The sequence below is a fragment of the Meriones unguiculatus genome, chromosome 5 (genome assembly GCF_030254825.1).
Source record: "Meriones unguiculatus strain TT.TT164.6M chromosome 5, Bangor_MerUng_6.1, whole genome shotgun sequence".
In the NCBI taxonomy this organism is placed as follows: domain Eukaryota; kingdom Metazoa; phylum Chordata; class Mammalia; order Rodentia; family Muridae; genus Meriones; species Meriones unguiculatus.
The window spans coordinates 111,271,398-111,287,148 of NC_083353.1; the positions used below are offsets into that span (position 1 = coordinate 111,271,398).

Here is a 15,751-nt window from a genome sequence, read left to right on the forward strand (position 1 = left end):
GGATTTGTGAGATCGAGGCCAGTCTGGTCTACAGAGTGAGTTCCAGGACAGGGCTACACAGAAAGACCCTGTCTTGAACACCGCCGCCCCCCCCCCATGCATACCGAAAAGAGGTGTGTCTGAATATAAATTTTGAATTGTCACTTTAGTTTTCTCCTGTTTTATATTGTTCCTCTTCTGCCTAGGGTCTCGATGCAGACAGTCTCAGAGTGGAGCCTCTGGGTGAAGACAACTCAGGTGCACTCTACTGGTACTTCTATGGGACACGAATGTACAAAGAAGACCCAGTTCAAGGAAGGTCTAATGGCGAGCTGTCCTTGAGCAGGTAGGTCAGTAATGTCAGAGCTGTGATGACTGCTCTGTTAGAATGCCAGGAAACTTAATATAGCAGAATGATAATAGCACTTTGGTTTTTTCCAATGCAATGATTGGTTGTATTGGCATGCCTGTGACAGGATGGCGAAGAGTTTCATATTAAAACACAAAGGAATTACTCTATAGCCTTTACCACAAGACTGGTGAAAGATACTATGATTTGAGTGCGGAGTATCCATAAGAGACTCCTGATAAGTACCTGAACAATCACACAGACTATTTAATACAGCACTATTAAGAAGGTGTTAGATCTTATATTTTAATGTCAGTTTTCCTTGATTCCACACTGTGGTAATCCCTATGGAAGAGAGATCACTCTGTGTATTCCCTGTTTCTGCTGTTCTGCATAATCCATTTTGGTATCCTTGTAGTTACTAATACAAGAATCATGTTAGTACTTTGCCAGAACATTTCTATTTAATGATATTGTTTCTTAGGGAAAATGAACGACAAAAAAATGTCTCAAATGTTCCTGGAAAAACAGGCAAAAGAAGAGGAAGGCCGCCAAAACGGAAGAAAACTCAGGAGGAGATTATATCTAGGTAAGAATTGTCTGTGTTCACAGACTCATACTGGAAAGGGACCTTAACTTCACGTCATCTTTATTATTTTTGGTTGTGCATGGAGACCTGAGTCAGTGTCCACGAGAAATTGTGAAGCATCTCTGTCTGTGAAGCTACCTGCCTCCCTAAACCTTTTATCCGTTGGATGATGGTTGTTCATTTAGTGAGGATTAAACTCAACAGAATAGTGCGTGACAGTGCAAGAAAACAAAGGCTGTGCTTGACCCATAGTATTTGAGGAACATTCCTGTTAGTGTATATTTTTAAATTAGTTATACCACTCGCAAGTGGGACAGATTAGTTTCATGGCTACTTATTATAGGCTGTGGATATAGTACAGTAGTAGAATACACGAGGATCTAGGCTCCTTTCCCACCAACCATTGGTTGACCAGTTAGTAGAATTATATATCATTCTAGGTTTTTGTTTTGTCCCCTCCCTTTTAAGGAAGTTAATTGGGGGGAGGGAGAGGAAGGCCTGGAAAAGGGCTAGAGAAGGTGTGTGAGCCATGAGGAGAGAGAGAAGAGGGTACCCAGGACAGAGAAAAAGAGTGAGAACAAGAGAAGTTGGCACAGACAGCTATCATTTGGTTCTGGTGTCTTCCTCACTTACAGTCTGCTCCCTTAGCATTCAGATTACGTGCACACCACCTGTCTTAGAGTTACTGTTGCTGTGATGGATCATCATGACCAAAAAGCAAGCTGGGAAGGAAAGGGTTTATTGGGCTTACACTTTCACATCATACTCATCATTGAAGGAAAGCCTGAACATGAACTCAAACAGGGCAAGAACCTGGAGGCAGGAGCTGATGGCAGCGGCCAGGGAGGGGCACTGCTTACTGGCTTGCTCCTCATGGTGAGCCTGCTTTCTTACAGGACCCAGGACTACCAGCCTCAGGATGACACTGACCACAATGGGCTAGGCGCTCCCCTTTCCTTAATATATCTAGTAACAGCATGAAGAGCCTCTTCTAGAGGATTTAGAAGTTCTACTTAATTTGGCTATCTTTACAGTGGCGATTTCAGTGCTCCCCTCCCACCCCCCAACAACAACAAAGAAATAGTCCTAGGCTTAAGCAGGAAGATTCTAAGTTCCAGGTTAGCCTGGGCTGCATAGCAAGGCTGTAATAAAACAAAGGTGCTAATCGAAAGCATTCTTAAGAAATCACGTTTAGTAAGATCAGTTAAATGTAAGCAGATTACAACTGCCTATTTCTTCCTTGTGGTATTTTGGAAAATGTCCTGTAGTCACTTGTGATCTATATAGTCAACATATTTCCTATAGTCAGAAATCTGTTTATTTCCTATAGTCAGAAATCTGTTTTATACCTGCCTTAATGTTGGGAATATAGAACCATTGTGTTGGTACATGTGGGCTTGTACTACCCTCTACTGGTAACTGACAGTCTTGAGCAGAGGCAGTAAAACTTCATAGCCCATGTTTTTGGCATATTTCTGCTTTTATTTCTCATTAAAATTATTCCTAACTTTGAATTTTGACAGCCCAACCCAGCCACACTTATGTTAATTGGGTCCATACTTGCAAGAAAAACCAGTTTGGGCATGTCAGCATCTTGCTTTAATTGTTTCCTCTTTTTGCTGTGTTTCAGTGAAAAGCAGGACGGAAATTCCTTGGCACCTGACCTACAGACAAGAAATGGTAATAATGATCTTTGTTCCTGTGTGTCAAGTCAACACGATCCATTCTAGTACAGCATATTAGGATGATTCTTGCAGTCTCCTATTCTTTCGCTTGCTGTTTTACCAGCATCTAGCTCAGAGACACTTACTATGAGGAATAGCTCTGTTGTGTCACCTGGCACAGTATATTTAAGATGCAGACATTTTGGGTAGGCAAGCAAGTTCTGGGAGAGCTGTCTTTTAACGTCAGTGACCTGGGAAGTGCTGCATGCATGCATGTGTGCATAAGTAGATTTTATCTGTGACTTTACTACCACTACTCCTCCTACTACTGGTTTTTTGCGACAGGGTTTCTCCGTGTAGCCTTGGCTGTCTTGGAACTTACTCTGTAGACCAGGATGGCCTCAAACTCAGAAATCCATGTGCCCTGCCTCCTGAGTGCCACACCTGGCCTCTGATTAGATTTTAATTCTGTAATTCAAATGCTTTAAATTGGAGGTAACTAACCCATTTGCAGTATCATAAATGAGATAGGGCATACATTTTTACAGTCTGTTTTCTAAAAAATAATACATTTTAAGCATTTCTGGAATGTTAAATCACAATAGTTATAGTTTTGTTTTGCTAAGCATTTGTGTAGTTACAGACAATGATAGTGATAGTAAAATCAAAAGTATAATAGTCCCAGCACTTGGGAGGCAGAGGTAGGTGGATCTCTGAGTTTAAGGCCAGTCTAATTTAAAATGAAAGGTGTACATTACCCTCTAGACATTGTGGAAAATTCCTGTAATCCCAGTGCTTGAGGGGCTGAGGCAGGAGGATTACTTATCTCTGGAGTTCAACACTTTTATGAGCAACTTTTTCCTAAAAGAGAAAAGTATGTACTGTCAGCCATTAGAAGACTAATGACTCCTTTTCCCATAATTTCTTTGTATGAGTCATGACCCAGGATGGTAAGAACAAAAGGTCTCAGTGTAGGCTCTATTCTAGTGAATCCATTCTTTTTTCTGTAGGTTCCCGAGGGCCAGGCCAAGGTACTTGGTGGCTCTTGTGTCAAACAGAAGAAGAATGGAGACAGGTCACTGAGAGCTTCCGAGAGAGGACCTCTCTGCGAGAGCGGCAACTCTACAAGCTCCTCAGCGAGGACTTCCTGCCTGAAATCTGCAACATGATTGCCCAGAAGGTAGAGCCTCCCTGCTGCTCAGGCCCCACTCTGGCCTGGTAGAACTGGATGTCAGGGTAGAAGTTCACACACCTGCTTTTCTTAGGACATTCACTTAGGACGTATTCCTTACATGTCTGACACCGCCTAGTTCTTAGCATGACTTTTTGCAAGCTAAAATCAGCTTTCTTTACCCTATAACTATCACAAAACATGGCCTGAATTTGCCCTCCCTGACACCGCAAGAAAAATGATCATTTTAGGACCTAATTTGTTTCTCCCTCACAGTGTCAGCGTTTGAACGTTTGTGCCAATTCCTAACTCTGCCTGAGCTGTTCGTAGTGTCTTCTCATTGTAGATTATATGAACTATATTTCAATCTATATACACCCCATACGTGACATTTTCAAACATCTTTTCACACCCTTTGGATGTTATGTGGCTCAGGACTTAAAAGTATATGCTGCTCTTGCAGATAACCCACATTCCGTTCAGTTCCCAGAACTCATGTCAGGTCACTAACAACTGCCTGTAACTCCAGCTCTGGGGGATTCAAAACCCTGTGAACTCTATGGGCCTGCACTCATGTGCACACTCTTGTGCTTGCTCACTCCCTTGTCTCTCTCCATCGTACACATACATTTTGTTTTTAAGCCTATAAGTCATGTCTGCTGACACAGTCTTAGTTCTCCAGAGTAAGCAGGAGGATCACGAGTTTGAAGCTAGCCTAAGCTACATAGTTCCAGACCATTCTGGGCTATAACATGAGACCTTCTTTTTTTTTTTTCTCCAGTTATTTATTCTTTAGTATTTTATGTTTATAATCTACTTTGCTGATGCCCCTTCCAGGTATTGTCTCTCCAGTACAGCTCGCTCTACTTTTTTATTTTGTTGTGTTTTTATGGCCCACTGCATTTAATTAGCGTTACCCAAATGGGTAGAGGTTTTTTTAGTTGAGCAACACCCGCTTATCATTGGCCACACCGATGATGGTTATTACTCCTCTAGCAGCCATTAATTGCCTATGGCTCTTTAGGTAGGGATTGGTAAATCCAGTGACATTCCATTGGAGAAAACATTCCTCCCCCCCTTTCCAGTAGGTATCCATTGCCAGTAGCTTCTGTTCACTTTTCCTTCTTGATGCTTAGACTTCAGTGAAAACTTTGATCTCCATTTCTGATTAAAATTAAATACACTGTCAGTAATCCCCATGTCAGCTTGTTAATACTTGCATGTGGGAGCTGCCTCCCCACCAAATGAAGAACACATTATAATCCATCAAGTCAAGGCTAAACCAAGACTATAGTGTTAGCAATACTATTTTGGAAGCCCTTGTCCAATATAATATAACAGCCACAAATTTGTTTTTGCAAAACTGGGGATCAGTCCTAAGGTCTTAAGCATGCACCTCACTGGGGTTGCATTCTCGGCCTCTAAGAAAAGAGGGGGAAAAAATGTAAAATGCAAAACTATAGAGTGTTTTTGTAGAGGACTATAAATGTGATTAAAATGTGTGTTTAGTAGGATTTCCTGCTGGTGCTGAATGACTGTAGGTTATGATTAGTTACCAGAACCAACTGCCATTTTTTTCTAGATAACACATTCCTACCTACCACATCCCTTATAACCTGTCCAGGTGACTCTGTTGTCTTTATTTTTTAAAATCACTTGGAATAAATGCATTTATAGTGCCAACAAGTTTATCAGTAATCTTAGAGTTGGACCTAGTCTCTATGGGGAAAAATAACTTAAAACTGTTAGTGGCTTAGAGGTTAAGAGCACTGGCTGCTCTTCCAGAAGTTCTGAGTTCAATTCCCAGCAACCACATGATGGCTCACAACCATCTCTAATGAGATCTGGTGCCCTCTGCTGGCCTGCAGGTGTACATGTAGGCAGAACGCTGTATACATAGTAAACACATAATCTTTAAAAACATTCTTATATATGAATTTTATATTAAAAATTATTCTATTCTTAGAAGGAAAGCCTAAATACACTGCCTACTGTTCACCTGGGGAAGTTGAAAGTCATTGCATTCTGACCCCATTCCCAGCAAAATAACGATTCCCTCCAAAGCAGAAACGAGTCTTTGTAAACACTAGGACAAATCTAGTGTAATGGCTTCCATTTATAGTCCAGCATTGGAACCCCAAGACACAGATTGCTGAGAGTTTGAGGCCAGCCTGGGCACATACTGAGACCTTGTGAAGGAGAAGCAGTGGGCAGCTACTGTGGTTTTATACAATAGTCCACTGGAAGCTCTCACAAAGACCTTCTGACATAGTTGATTTGCTTAAAGCAATAGAGATGTTTCCTGCATAGTTGTTGTTGCTGTACTTGATTATATTCAGCACACTGGACTATATCTTCAAAAATTTTGCGCTATCGAGGCATAGCAGAACATATTTTTTGAGATTATAATAATAACATTTCTCTCTTCCCCTTTCTCTCTCCAAATTTTCCCATGTACTTCTCCTTGCTCTTCTTCAAATTCATGGCCTCTTTTTTTTTTTTTTTTTCTTTTCATTTACATTTTAAAATATAACCTGACCAGTCCACATAATGTGACTTGTATGAATGTTTTCAGAGCTAACCGTTTAGCACTGGACAACAGTTCAAGAGCTAGTGGTGTTCTCTAGGAAGCACTGCCTCTTGCATGCCAGCTTTTCTGCTCAGGTTGTGGGGGTACAGTGAGTGTGAGGATGTGTGTCAGTGCCGCCATGTGGAGAATCCTTTTAGGAAGCAGCAGTTAAAATACTGCTGTCAGAAGAGCTATCAGAAAGAACTACCTGTGGATTCCATCCTGCGTGTGTGCGCACACACACACACACATCATGCACACTTGAGACAGAATTACATGTAATTGCTGATAGGAGGTGGAATATCATGGAGATCAAATGAAAGGTTAAGAGGTGTTATGTATACTCCCAGGGCAGGGTATCCTGAGGGCAGGGTGCTTAACAGCTGAATGCTTGAATACTTTTTTTCTGGTTATTTTTGGTTGGTTGGTTGGTTGGTTGGTTGGTTGGTTGATTTTTTTTTCCTCCTTGATCTAGCTGATCATTTTCCACATCCCATCCTAATTCAAAAATAAGTTGCCAGTGAAAAGTATCTGTCAGGTGTGAAAATTAGAAGATTTTTGAGTACAAATGAACATGATACAAGTAGTCATCATATTTTTCACCTTCGGCTCTGTAAAAAGGAGACACAAGCTGAGTGGGGGTCACGAGGAATTGTGAAAGAACTGGCTCAGGTTCTGGTTAGCTGGTGCTCTGCTGATCCTGTGAATAGGCACATGTGTCTGAATTGCAATTTCAGTTTTCTGATTAGCAAAGTAAACTACTATCTTTACACAGAAGCTTTCATAGGAATTAAAGAACCCATTTACTCCCTCCCTTGTTAATGTAGGTAGTTGGAAGCTAAATCTGTATGTTTGTTTGTTTGTTTGTTTGTTTGAGAGTGGTCTCACTATGTATCCCTGACTGGCCTGAAACTCAGATTTTTCTGCTTCTTCCTCCCAAGTGCTTGGATCAAAGATGTGTACCATCATGAACAGCAACATTTATATTTCTTAACAAGATAAATACAGATAGAAAGGATGTTTGGTAATGAGAAGATAGGACAGTAAACTGTAAAGTCTAGAGAGAGGTCTCCACGGTTAAGAGCCTTTACTTCTCTAGAGGTTCTGCCTTGACTTCCCTACACCACGTTAGGCAGCCCACAACCAGCTATAACTCCAATTCCATGGGACCTGACACCGTCTGGAGGAATGGGGACATGTGAGGCCTTTTTGGAATATATAAAAGTTAATTATTTTTAATTAAATTTAGGCCAGGGTGTAGTAGCACAGGCCTATAATTCCCTTCCTCAAGAGGCTGAGACTAGAGGATTGCTAAGAGTTCTAGGCCATCCTAGAATTCATAGCAGAAAAAAGAGAAAAAAAGAATCAACAGTTGTTGGTATTCCACCTTAAGGCAATACTAGTAGAAAACAGAAAGATTGTTCTTGGATCAGCTGTAGTGTCTGTCTTTATGGTGTCTATTATGTATTTATTTCTAGTCATGTATTCTTCCTATCACAGCTATGAGGTGGTGTGATGATAAGTAAATTTTACAATTACTATATAAACTCTGAGATTATTTGTTATTTGTTCCAACTCCACAGCTACATTTCTTTTTAAGATTTACCTTTTTGTATATATTTATGTATAGTGTTCATGCAGATGCATGTACACCTGAATGCCAGAAGAGGGCACCAGATCTCATTATAGATGGTTGTGAGCCACCATGTGGTTGCTGGGAATTGAGCTCAGGACCTTTGGAAGAACAGCCAGTGCACCTACCTCTGAGCCATCTCTCCAGTCCCCCATAGTTATATTTTTTAGTATACTGATTACATATGACATCTTCCTGAAACATCTAATATAGACTAAATTATTGTTACTCCTCAATTTTTTCCTTATAAATATTATGATATAGTTGAATTTTACAGAAACATAATCAGATTGTCAATAAAAGCAGATGGTGGCTAACCTTATGATAATAAAAGATTTCCTTGGAGACCATATAGAATTCAAACTATCATTTATTTTTAATTATATTCCAAAGATTGGTGCGTTTATATGCTAACCTTTAGACATCTGTTGAGACATAGATGTTATATAGTTCTAAATTGTTTGTGTTTAGCCAAAAAGAAAACCTGGTAACTAGCAGTATTTATGGTCTACAGTGTTGCTGGAGATGAGCCCGCAAATGAGCCAGTTTCTCTGATGTTTTGTTTGTTACACACTGAGTTTTGTTTGTTTGTTTTTTTTTATTTAGTTCAGTAAAACATTTGACACATATAAAATCAAAACAAAAAAAGGGTGTAGACCAGTGAACGTGGTTTTTTTTTGGTGGGTGGTAGCTTATCAGCATTAGAAACATAATAATGTGTGTGTACTTTGTCTTCACAAAAGCTGATAATAGACGGGTGATGTACAGATTTTATCCCAGTGTTCCTAGCATTTGGGAGGCACTGGTAGCCAGATGTCTCTGTATGGGTCCAGGGAGCGGACAGCCATGCATACAGGACCCGGCTGTTCTCTGATCAAGAGTAGCCTACCCCTCTCATGGAATGGCACAGAGTTGGAGTGATGCTGGTGTTGGCTTCTGGTGGTATTTACCTGGTAAATTGACTATTTCCTGTGGAAACAATGCTATACTGGATTTATATCTTAAGTATAAGAGATACTCCTACTAGAATTGTGAGCTTTATAAAGACGCTTACAGACTTGTTGAGGAGGAGACTGCCTAGGGAGCTTTGAAGATATACTTGAAGGGGTAGAGGATCATGGCACCTTTATTATTTGTGATTGTATTTGCAGTGTGTCTAAACCAGGCCTTGTTTTGATTGTTCCTTACTTGAAGAAGACTTGGTATTAAGCATTTCTGGGACCAAAATACACCAACCCTCCTCTGCCTCATGCATTCGTGCATGCACTTGCACATTGTGTGTGTGTGTTCATTTGTTTGTTCATTAGTTCATTCATTCATTCTCAAGGATCAAACTCCGATAGTCAAGACTTGATAGCAGGTCTCTAGAGCTTCTGAGGTAGCCATCTCTTGCCTGCCTGTCAATGGACTTCAGGTGCTCCTGATGGCCTCTTTCAGAACCATTCCCTCAGATGACTAATAAAATAGTTTTCTGTTCGTCATCTGAACAGGGGTTTTTTGCTTGCTTGCTTGCTTGCTTGCTTTGGTGGTGTGTGTTGAGGTGGGTGTGTTGGTTTTGTTGCCTTGTGTTTTGTGGTTTTTTTGAAACAGTGCTTGCTGTGTACCCGGGCTTGCCTGAGACTCAGAATCCTCCTCCCTTAGCCTTCCAAATGCTGAGGTTATAGGTGTGCCTACCACAACAAACTTGAGACATTGTTTTCTGAGGATAAAATATCTCTTGCCAGTGGTGAAGATGTTTCATAAGAAATGCTTGGTTGTCGGTGGCTTTTGAGTTGTTATTTGTCAAGAGAATCTACTAGCTTAGTACCTTACACAGCTGAAAAGTTGTTTTCCCTTATCATTCTAAAAGATAGGCACCTTTGGCCCTCTACTAGATAAATTAGTTACCGGTGTGCCTCAGTGGCCATTTTGTTGGTGGCGGCGGCAGTGGATGTAGCTGCAGTAGCTGAGAATACCCTAATCTATCTTTTCCTTTCTCTTCCTCACTTCTAACTGTAGGGAAAACGTCCACAGCGCACAAAGCCAGACTTGCAACATAGGTTTATGTCTGACCACCTGTCCATCAAATCCATCAAGCTAGAGGTGAGTGTGTCTGAGAGTTAAAAAGTGTATTTAAAAGAGTTAGTTTCATTTCATTTCATGTGCTTTTATTCCTTATTATCCCTTGCCCTTAAAACATTTAAATCTCAAGTCTTCATTGAACGTTATTTTTTTTTCTTTGTATAGTCTTTCTAGGTGATAGGTAGATTAAATACCTAATGTATTTAATCTAACATAGATTTAATGTAATCTAACGTAGATGTGAATGATGAGTTCTGTAAAAGATACAAGAGTTCACGAATAGAAAGATGAAAAAAAAACGGCAGGCAGAAAGGGGGATTTAGGCAGACAGAGGTGTTTGGCCTTACTGTGTGAGGCGGCTAGAATTCTGAAGGGGGGGCAGTGGGTGTGTGACTAAAGCCCTGGGTGTCCCCACAACAGGAGCAATGTAAAGAAAAGCTCCAAGGCAGAAAGTCTAAAAGAGTATGCCCAAAGAACAGGGGGTTTTTGGATGTGGTGATATGTGGTGGGAAAATGGAGACATCACTTTCTGCAGTCTCCTGCCTCTCAAACTGTTCAGTAGGAAAGAAAAACGAGGTGGTTGTGTGCAGCTGGCTCAAGAAGATGAGCTTCTTAAGAGGGAAGCTCTTGCCAGGAATCACTGTCTCCTAGGGCAGGGCAGGAGAGACCGCATCAGGTGGGGATCTGCAGTGTGGGTAACTAGATTAATACTGCTAAGAAGGATTTTTTAAAGAGCCTAAGAGCCAGCTTGGTTTGCATTTTTTGACTGTGGCACACTTTAGATGCTAGCCTCCTGCTGTAAAACAAGTTATTTTTATTCACTGAACTAGCTGGTGAGTATGCATGTTTGAGCACAGTGGAAGTGGAGAATGAAGTGAAGGGTCAGAAGAGTTGCTCCTCCTCACCTGTCTCTCTGCTCCAGGAAGGCGGTAGTAGAGCTGCTGAGACTGTCAGGGGCTTTGTGGCGTGTGCCAGCCTGCTTTATTTTCTCGAAGCCTAGCTAGCCATCAGATTCTCTTCCCTTCCAGCTGTTCATCTCCTTTTGGCACTATGTCCATTGCATCTGTAGTCAGTAGCACCAGGTCATACAGAGCTTTACCTTAGGTCACAGCTGCTTTGCACTGCCGCCGTGTCTTTTGCTAGCTTGTCAAGTTGGAGTTCTCTTTTGCTTTATAGTCATCGTATGTTCATGGTCAACCTGGAGTGAGATTCTTTCAACCCTCCTTCCCCCTTTGTTTTGTTTCTTTAAGAACAGGTATTGCTTATGTAGGCCAGGCTTGTTCAAACGCACAGCTCTGCCTTAGACACCTGAGTGTGAGGAGGCACACGCCATTTTCATGACAATTCTGCAGTGACTTGCCACCTCCTCCCTGGTAGGCCTTAGCTTGGGAGTCGCCTTTTCACTGGCACCCCGTTTGATTCTGAGTAGTTTCCAGCTTTCCTTAACCTGGGTAGGTTTTCACTCTGTTTATTAAAAGCTGCTTTCTGCTCACTGCTTCAACAAGTCTTCCTCGCCCTAATCCACACCTCAGATTGACTGGCAGTCTGAATACCACTCAGACCTCCTCAGGACTACAAGCAGAAGTTTAAGAGCACTCTTACGTCTTCTCCTCTTCACAGAGGTTGCTTTTAAATTCTGTTGTTCAGTTTGAAATAAAGGAAAGTACCTGATAGAGACATTTTGAAGTTTGTGTTGTGACGCCTGAGCTGTTCTGGAGAAACTGACTCAATGCTTTTGTCTCCAGAGCAGAAAAAATCCTTTAATGCCTTTGTGTATGCAGGCACCAACCATCCAGGAGTCCAGTGTTAATCACCTCAAAGAGTCTTTTAATTGTGACTTCTGGGGAAAATATCAGTGCAGAAACATTGATAACTGGGAATTAGGGCTGCTGGGGTGTCTTTGTTAGGAGACCCTAGTAGGTGTCTAGGGAGCAGTTTATGATGGTGTTGTCTCAAGTGTGCTCATGGTGGCAAGGGTAAGAGTGAATCTGAACTCATGTGTTGAGTTACAGAGCTTGGGCCCTGCTTCAACTAGGGTTCCTAGCTAATAATCCTTGGGAGGATTTCATTAAGATTCTAAAAGGTCATGATTCTAAAGGGTCTCTTTCTTACCTATAATGCATTTAAACACCATCCACTGTAGCATTTGCAGCTGACACTTTCCAGGTTTTTATGTGACATGGTCTCACTAGGTAGCTTGGGTTGTTCATGTAGTCCATGCTGAACTTGAACTTCAGTGATTTTCTTGCCTCCTGATGGCATTTTACTTATGTGCTACCACACCCAGCTGACATCTTTTACAGGGAAAAGATTACAATCTAAGACAATTTGAGAGGCTAGAGAGATATTTCCATAGCTAAGCGCTTGCTGCTCATTAGAACCAGTTACCCGCATTGGGTGGCTCCCAGCCGCCTGTAATCTGATGCCCTCTTCTGGCCTCTACAGGTATCTACATGCATAATTATGCATACTTAAAAACAGACACATGCATAGAAATAAAATCTTTTTGGCCAGGCATGTTGATACATACCTTTTAATGCTAGGTCTTAGGCAGCAGATCTCTATGACATTGAAGCCAACCTGGTCTATAGAGTGCCAGGCTAGCCTTAGTAAGACCCTGTCTCAAGTAAACAAATCTTTTCTGTAGGAAAGACAATATGAGATTCACATATACACACCCAGTGGTTAGATTTTATTGTTGTTTTTGTTTGTTGTACCAGGTTTTTGTTCTGTTTTTTCCTTTAACCCTATTTCTGTATTTAGGCTGATTGGGGCAGGTGCATGCTAGGGTACACATGGACATGGGAGGATAGCCTAAGATATGAGTTCTCGCCTCAGTCCATCGTGCCAGCCGTGGGGTTTTAATAGTTAAAACACTACAAAAAATGTTTTCAAAAAGTGAGTCCTGGGAGCTTACTTTGGTTCCCAGCACCCACCATGTCAGCTCTAGCTCTGAAGGTGTCTGATGGCCTCTTCTGGCTTTCTCGAGCACGGGGTGCATACACCCCGTGCAGGCAAACTTTCACATGCAGTAATACTGAATAAAGAAAATCATAAAAGAAATGAGACCTAAAAGGGAGGGAACCCAGTAAATCCTTTTCTTGGGTTGTTTAGTTAGCACGTGCGTCAGTCACCTTAAAATGGAAGTGCTCTAACAATTATAAACACAGGATTTTTCAGAAAGTTTTATTGTACAGCATGGATTCCCCCCTCTCCCCAGATGTGGTGTTGAGGTGTCACTTCTGTGAATTTGTTTGTAGGGAGTGACATGAGGAAACAGGCCTAGGGCATATCCATCATAGCAGTGACAAGTGCAGAAATTATTCCACATAAAGTGATCTGAGAACAGAGGAAATGAAAAATAGAGGCAGGGACCTGGAGAGACAGCTCAGAGGTTAGGAGCACTGGGTGTTCTTCCAGAGGTCCTGAGTTCAATTCCCAGCAACCACATGGTGGTTCACATCCAGCTGTAATGAGATCTTGTGCCCTCTTCCGGAGTGCAGGGGTACATGCAGACATAACATTGAATACATAATAAATCTGTTTTAAAAAGAAAAGAAGAATAGAGGCAGAATTCTGCCATGTATGGTGGCCCTGCCTGTAATCCTAACAGCAGAAGCAGAAGCAGGATGCTCACTGAAAGCTGGAGGCTGCCCTGGTCTACATAGTGAGTACCAACCAGGTGAAACAACAGTTAGCTGGGCAGTAGTAGCAGTGCATGCCCTTAGTCCCAGCACTGGGGAGTCAGAGGCAGGCAGATTTCTCTTGAGTTCCTGGTTTACACAGAGAAACTCTGTTGGGGGTGGGGGGAGGAATTAGAGAGGAGAGGTCATAGCCACAGGACAAGGCATGCAAGCAAAGGCAGGGATGGATTTTTAATCTCAATTGGTAAAAGGTTTGGAGAGCTCCAGGTTTGGGTTTAGAGATGTTCTGAATCCAGGTTCCTCAGCTGGTAATAACCAGTGTGCTCGGCATATATATGAACATGTATGGAACCCCATCCCCACCCCAGCTGGCACAATCTTACCCTGTACCCTGGCTGGCCTGGAACTCCATGTTAACAGGTGGGCCTCAAATTTACATAGATCTTTTCGCCTCTCTGTCCCAAGTGCTGGGATTAAAGGTGTGCGCTGCAATACCTGGCGCTTATATTAATATATTTTTAAAATGATTCACTGTGCCAGTGAATGTGCCTATCATTTTGAGAAGTAGGGAAGGAGAATTAGGGATTTCTGTATTTGTAGACTAGATCCAGTCTTTTGTGCCTTACTGTCTTTTGATAGAAGGAGAGTCAACTTCTCAAATTCACATCCACACTGTGGTACAATGTTCCCTCACACACAATAAATACCTAAGCAAGTACATCAAGCCAAGCGTGTTGCCATGCCTGTTACCTTAACATTTAGGAGGGTGGCGGCAGAAGGACCAGGAGTTCTGGGCCCACCTATACTGTATGGGTTCAGTCTCGGGCAAAGATGATTAGGCAGCCATTGAAGAGTCCACTCACTCCCCACACAAAACCATATCTGAATTCTGACTCAAATTGTAGTTTTCAAGTGAGCTAAGAGATGGCTCAGGAGTGAGGGCACTTCCCTGAACTTCAGCAGTTCGGTTCCCAGGACCCCTGTGGGGAGCTCCAGCATTGGACAATCCAGCAGTCTCTTCTGGCCTCTTAAGGGCACCCTTGCACATATGCATATACTCACATAGACATCGCACAGATAAATAAAGGAAATGCAGATCTTTAAGCTGATTTCAAGAGCCATATAAGAGGGGAAATGAATAAAGAATTTGAATCAAAAGCAGTTTGAGCCAGCTTGAGGTGGCACATGCCTGTAATACAAGCACTCTGGGAGGCAGAGGCAGGCTCATCTCTGAGTTCAGTACCAGCCTGGTCTATAAAGCAATTTTTAGGACAGCCAAAGTTACACAGAAAAACCTTGTCTTGAGGCGGGGAAGCAGTTTGAGTGTTGTGTTAACTTCTCTTACAGCTACTGGCATTCATCTTGGCTCCTGCATAACTTGAGAGAATTGACTATAGAGGGTCTTAATGTCATGCTCGTTAAAAACAACTATCACATCCCTGTTAGGCCATCCTTAGTTTTTCTGTTGCTGCAATTGTCGTACATTTAAGTTCCATTGGGGCTGTAGTGATGGCTCAGCAGCTAAGGGTACATACTGCTCTCGCAGAGGACCTGAGTTCCATTCCCAGCACACGCACATTGGGCAGTTCACAACTGAGCTAACTCCACCTCTAGGGGGATCTGACACCTTTGGCACTGGAACTCGTAACCTTTCATATGAGTACAAAAACTGAACAAAAAAACGTGTGTTCTTAACTACAGAATAGTCAGTCCAACTGTTCCTTTTGTTTTCCCCCATGACTTAATGTTTGAAAAAAAATTTTATGTGCATTGGTGTTTTGCTGGCATGAATGTCTATATTGGGGGTGGTGAGTGCCCTACAATTGAAGTTACAAGCAGTTGTGAGCTGCTTTGTGGTCCTCTGGAAGAGCAGCCAGTGCTCTTAACCACTGAGCCATCTCTCCAGTCCCCATATTAGGCCAGCTCTATTTGAAAATACACAATGTGAACTTTAAGAAGGCAGTGTAGTCATCTATTTCCCTTTCCTTTTGTGTTCTTAAGCATTCTTGTTGTTAAGCAAGACTCCCAGGGAGCATCTGCAGTCTTGAATGCTGTTTGCCTAGCATTTTACTATTTTCAAATCAATCGCTGA

The 15,751-nt window shown here is 42.0% G+C and overlaps 1 protein-coding gene across 3 annotated transcripts in view; it reads left to right on the forward strand.

Moving 5' to 3' along the window:
* Positions 1 to 15,751, forward strand: part of LOC110546046 (chromatin remodeling regulator CECR2) — a 104,364-nt gene that overhangs the window by 64,854 nt on the left and 23,759 nt on the right. For 2 of the 3 annotated variants that reach the window (XM_021632580.2, XM_060384095.1), the window contains exons 4-8: positions 186 to 325; positions 813 to 917; positions 2,548 to 2,597; positions 3,592 to 3,761; positions 9,953 to 10,036. In XM_021632580.2, the coding sequence (XP_021488255.1) occupies positions 186 to 325; positions 813 to 917; positions 2,548 to 2,597; positions 3,592 to 3,761; positions 9,953 to 10,036 (549 nt within the window). The remainder of the gene's footprint in view (positions 1 to 185; positions 326 to 812; positions 918 to 2,547; positions 2,598 to 3,591; positions 3,762 to 9,952; positions 10,037 to 15,751) is intronic. The other variant, XM_060384096.1, reaches the window with a different exon arrangement.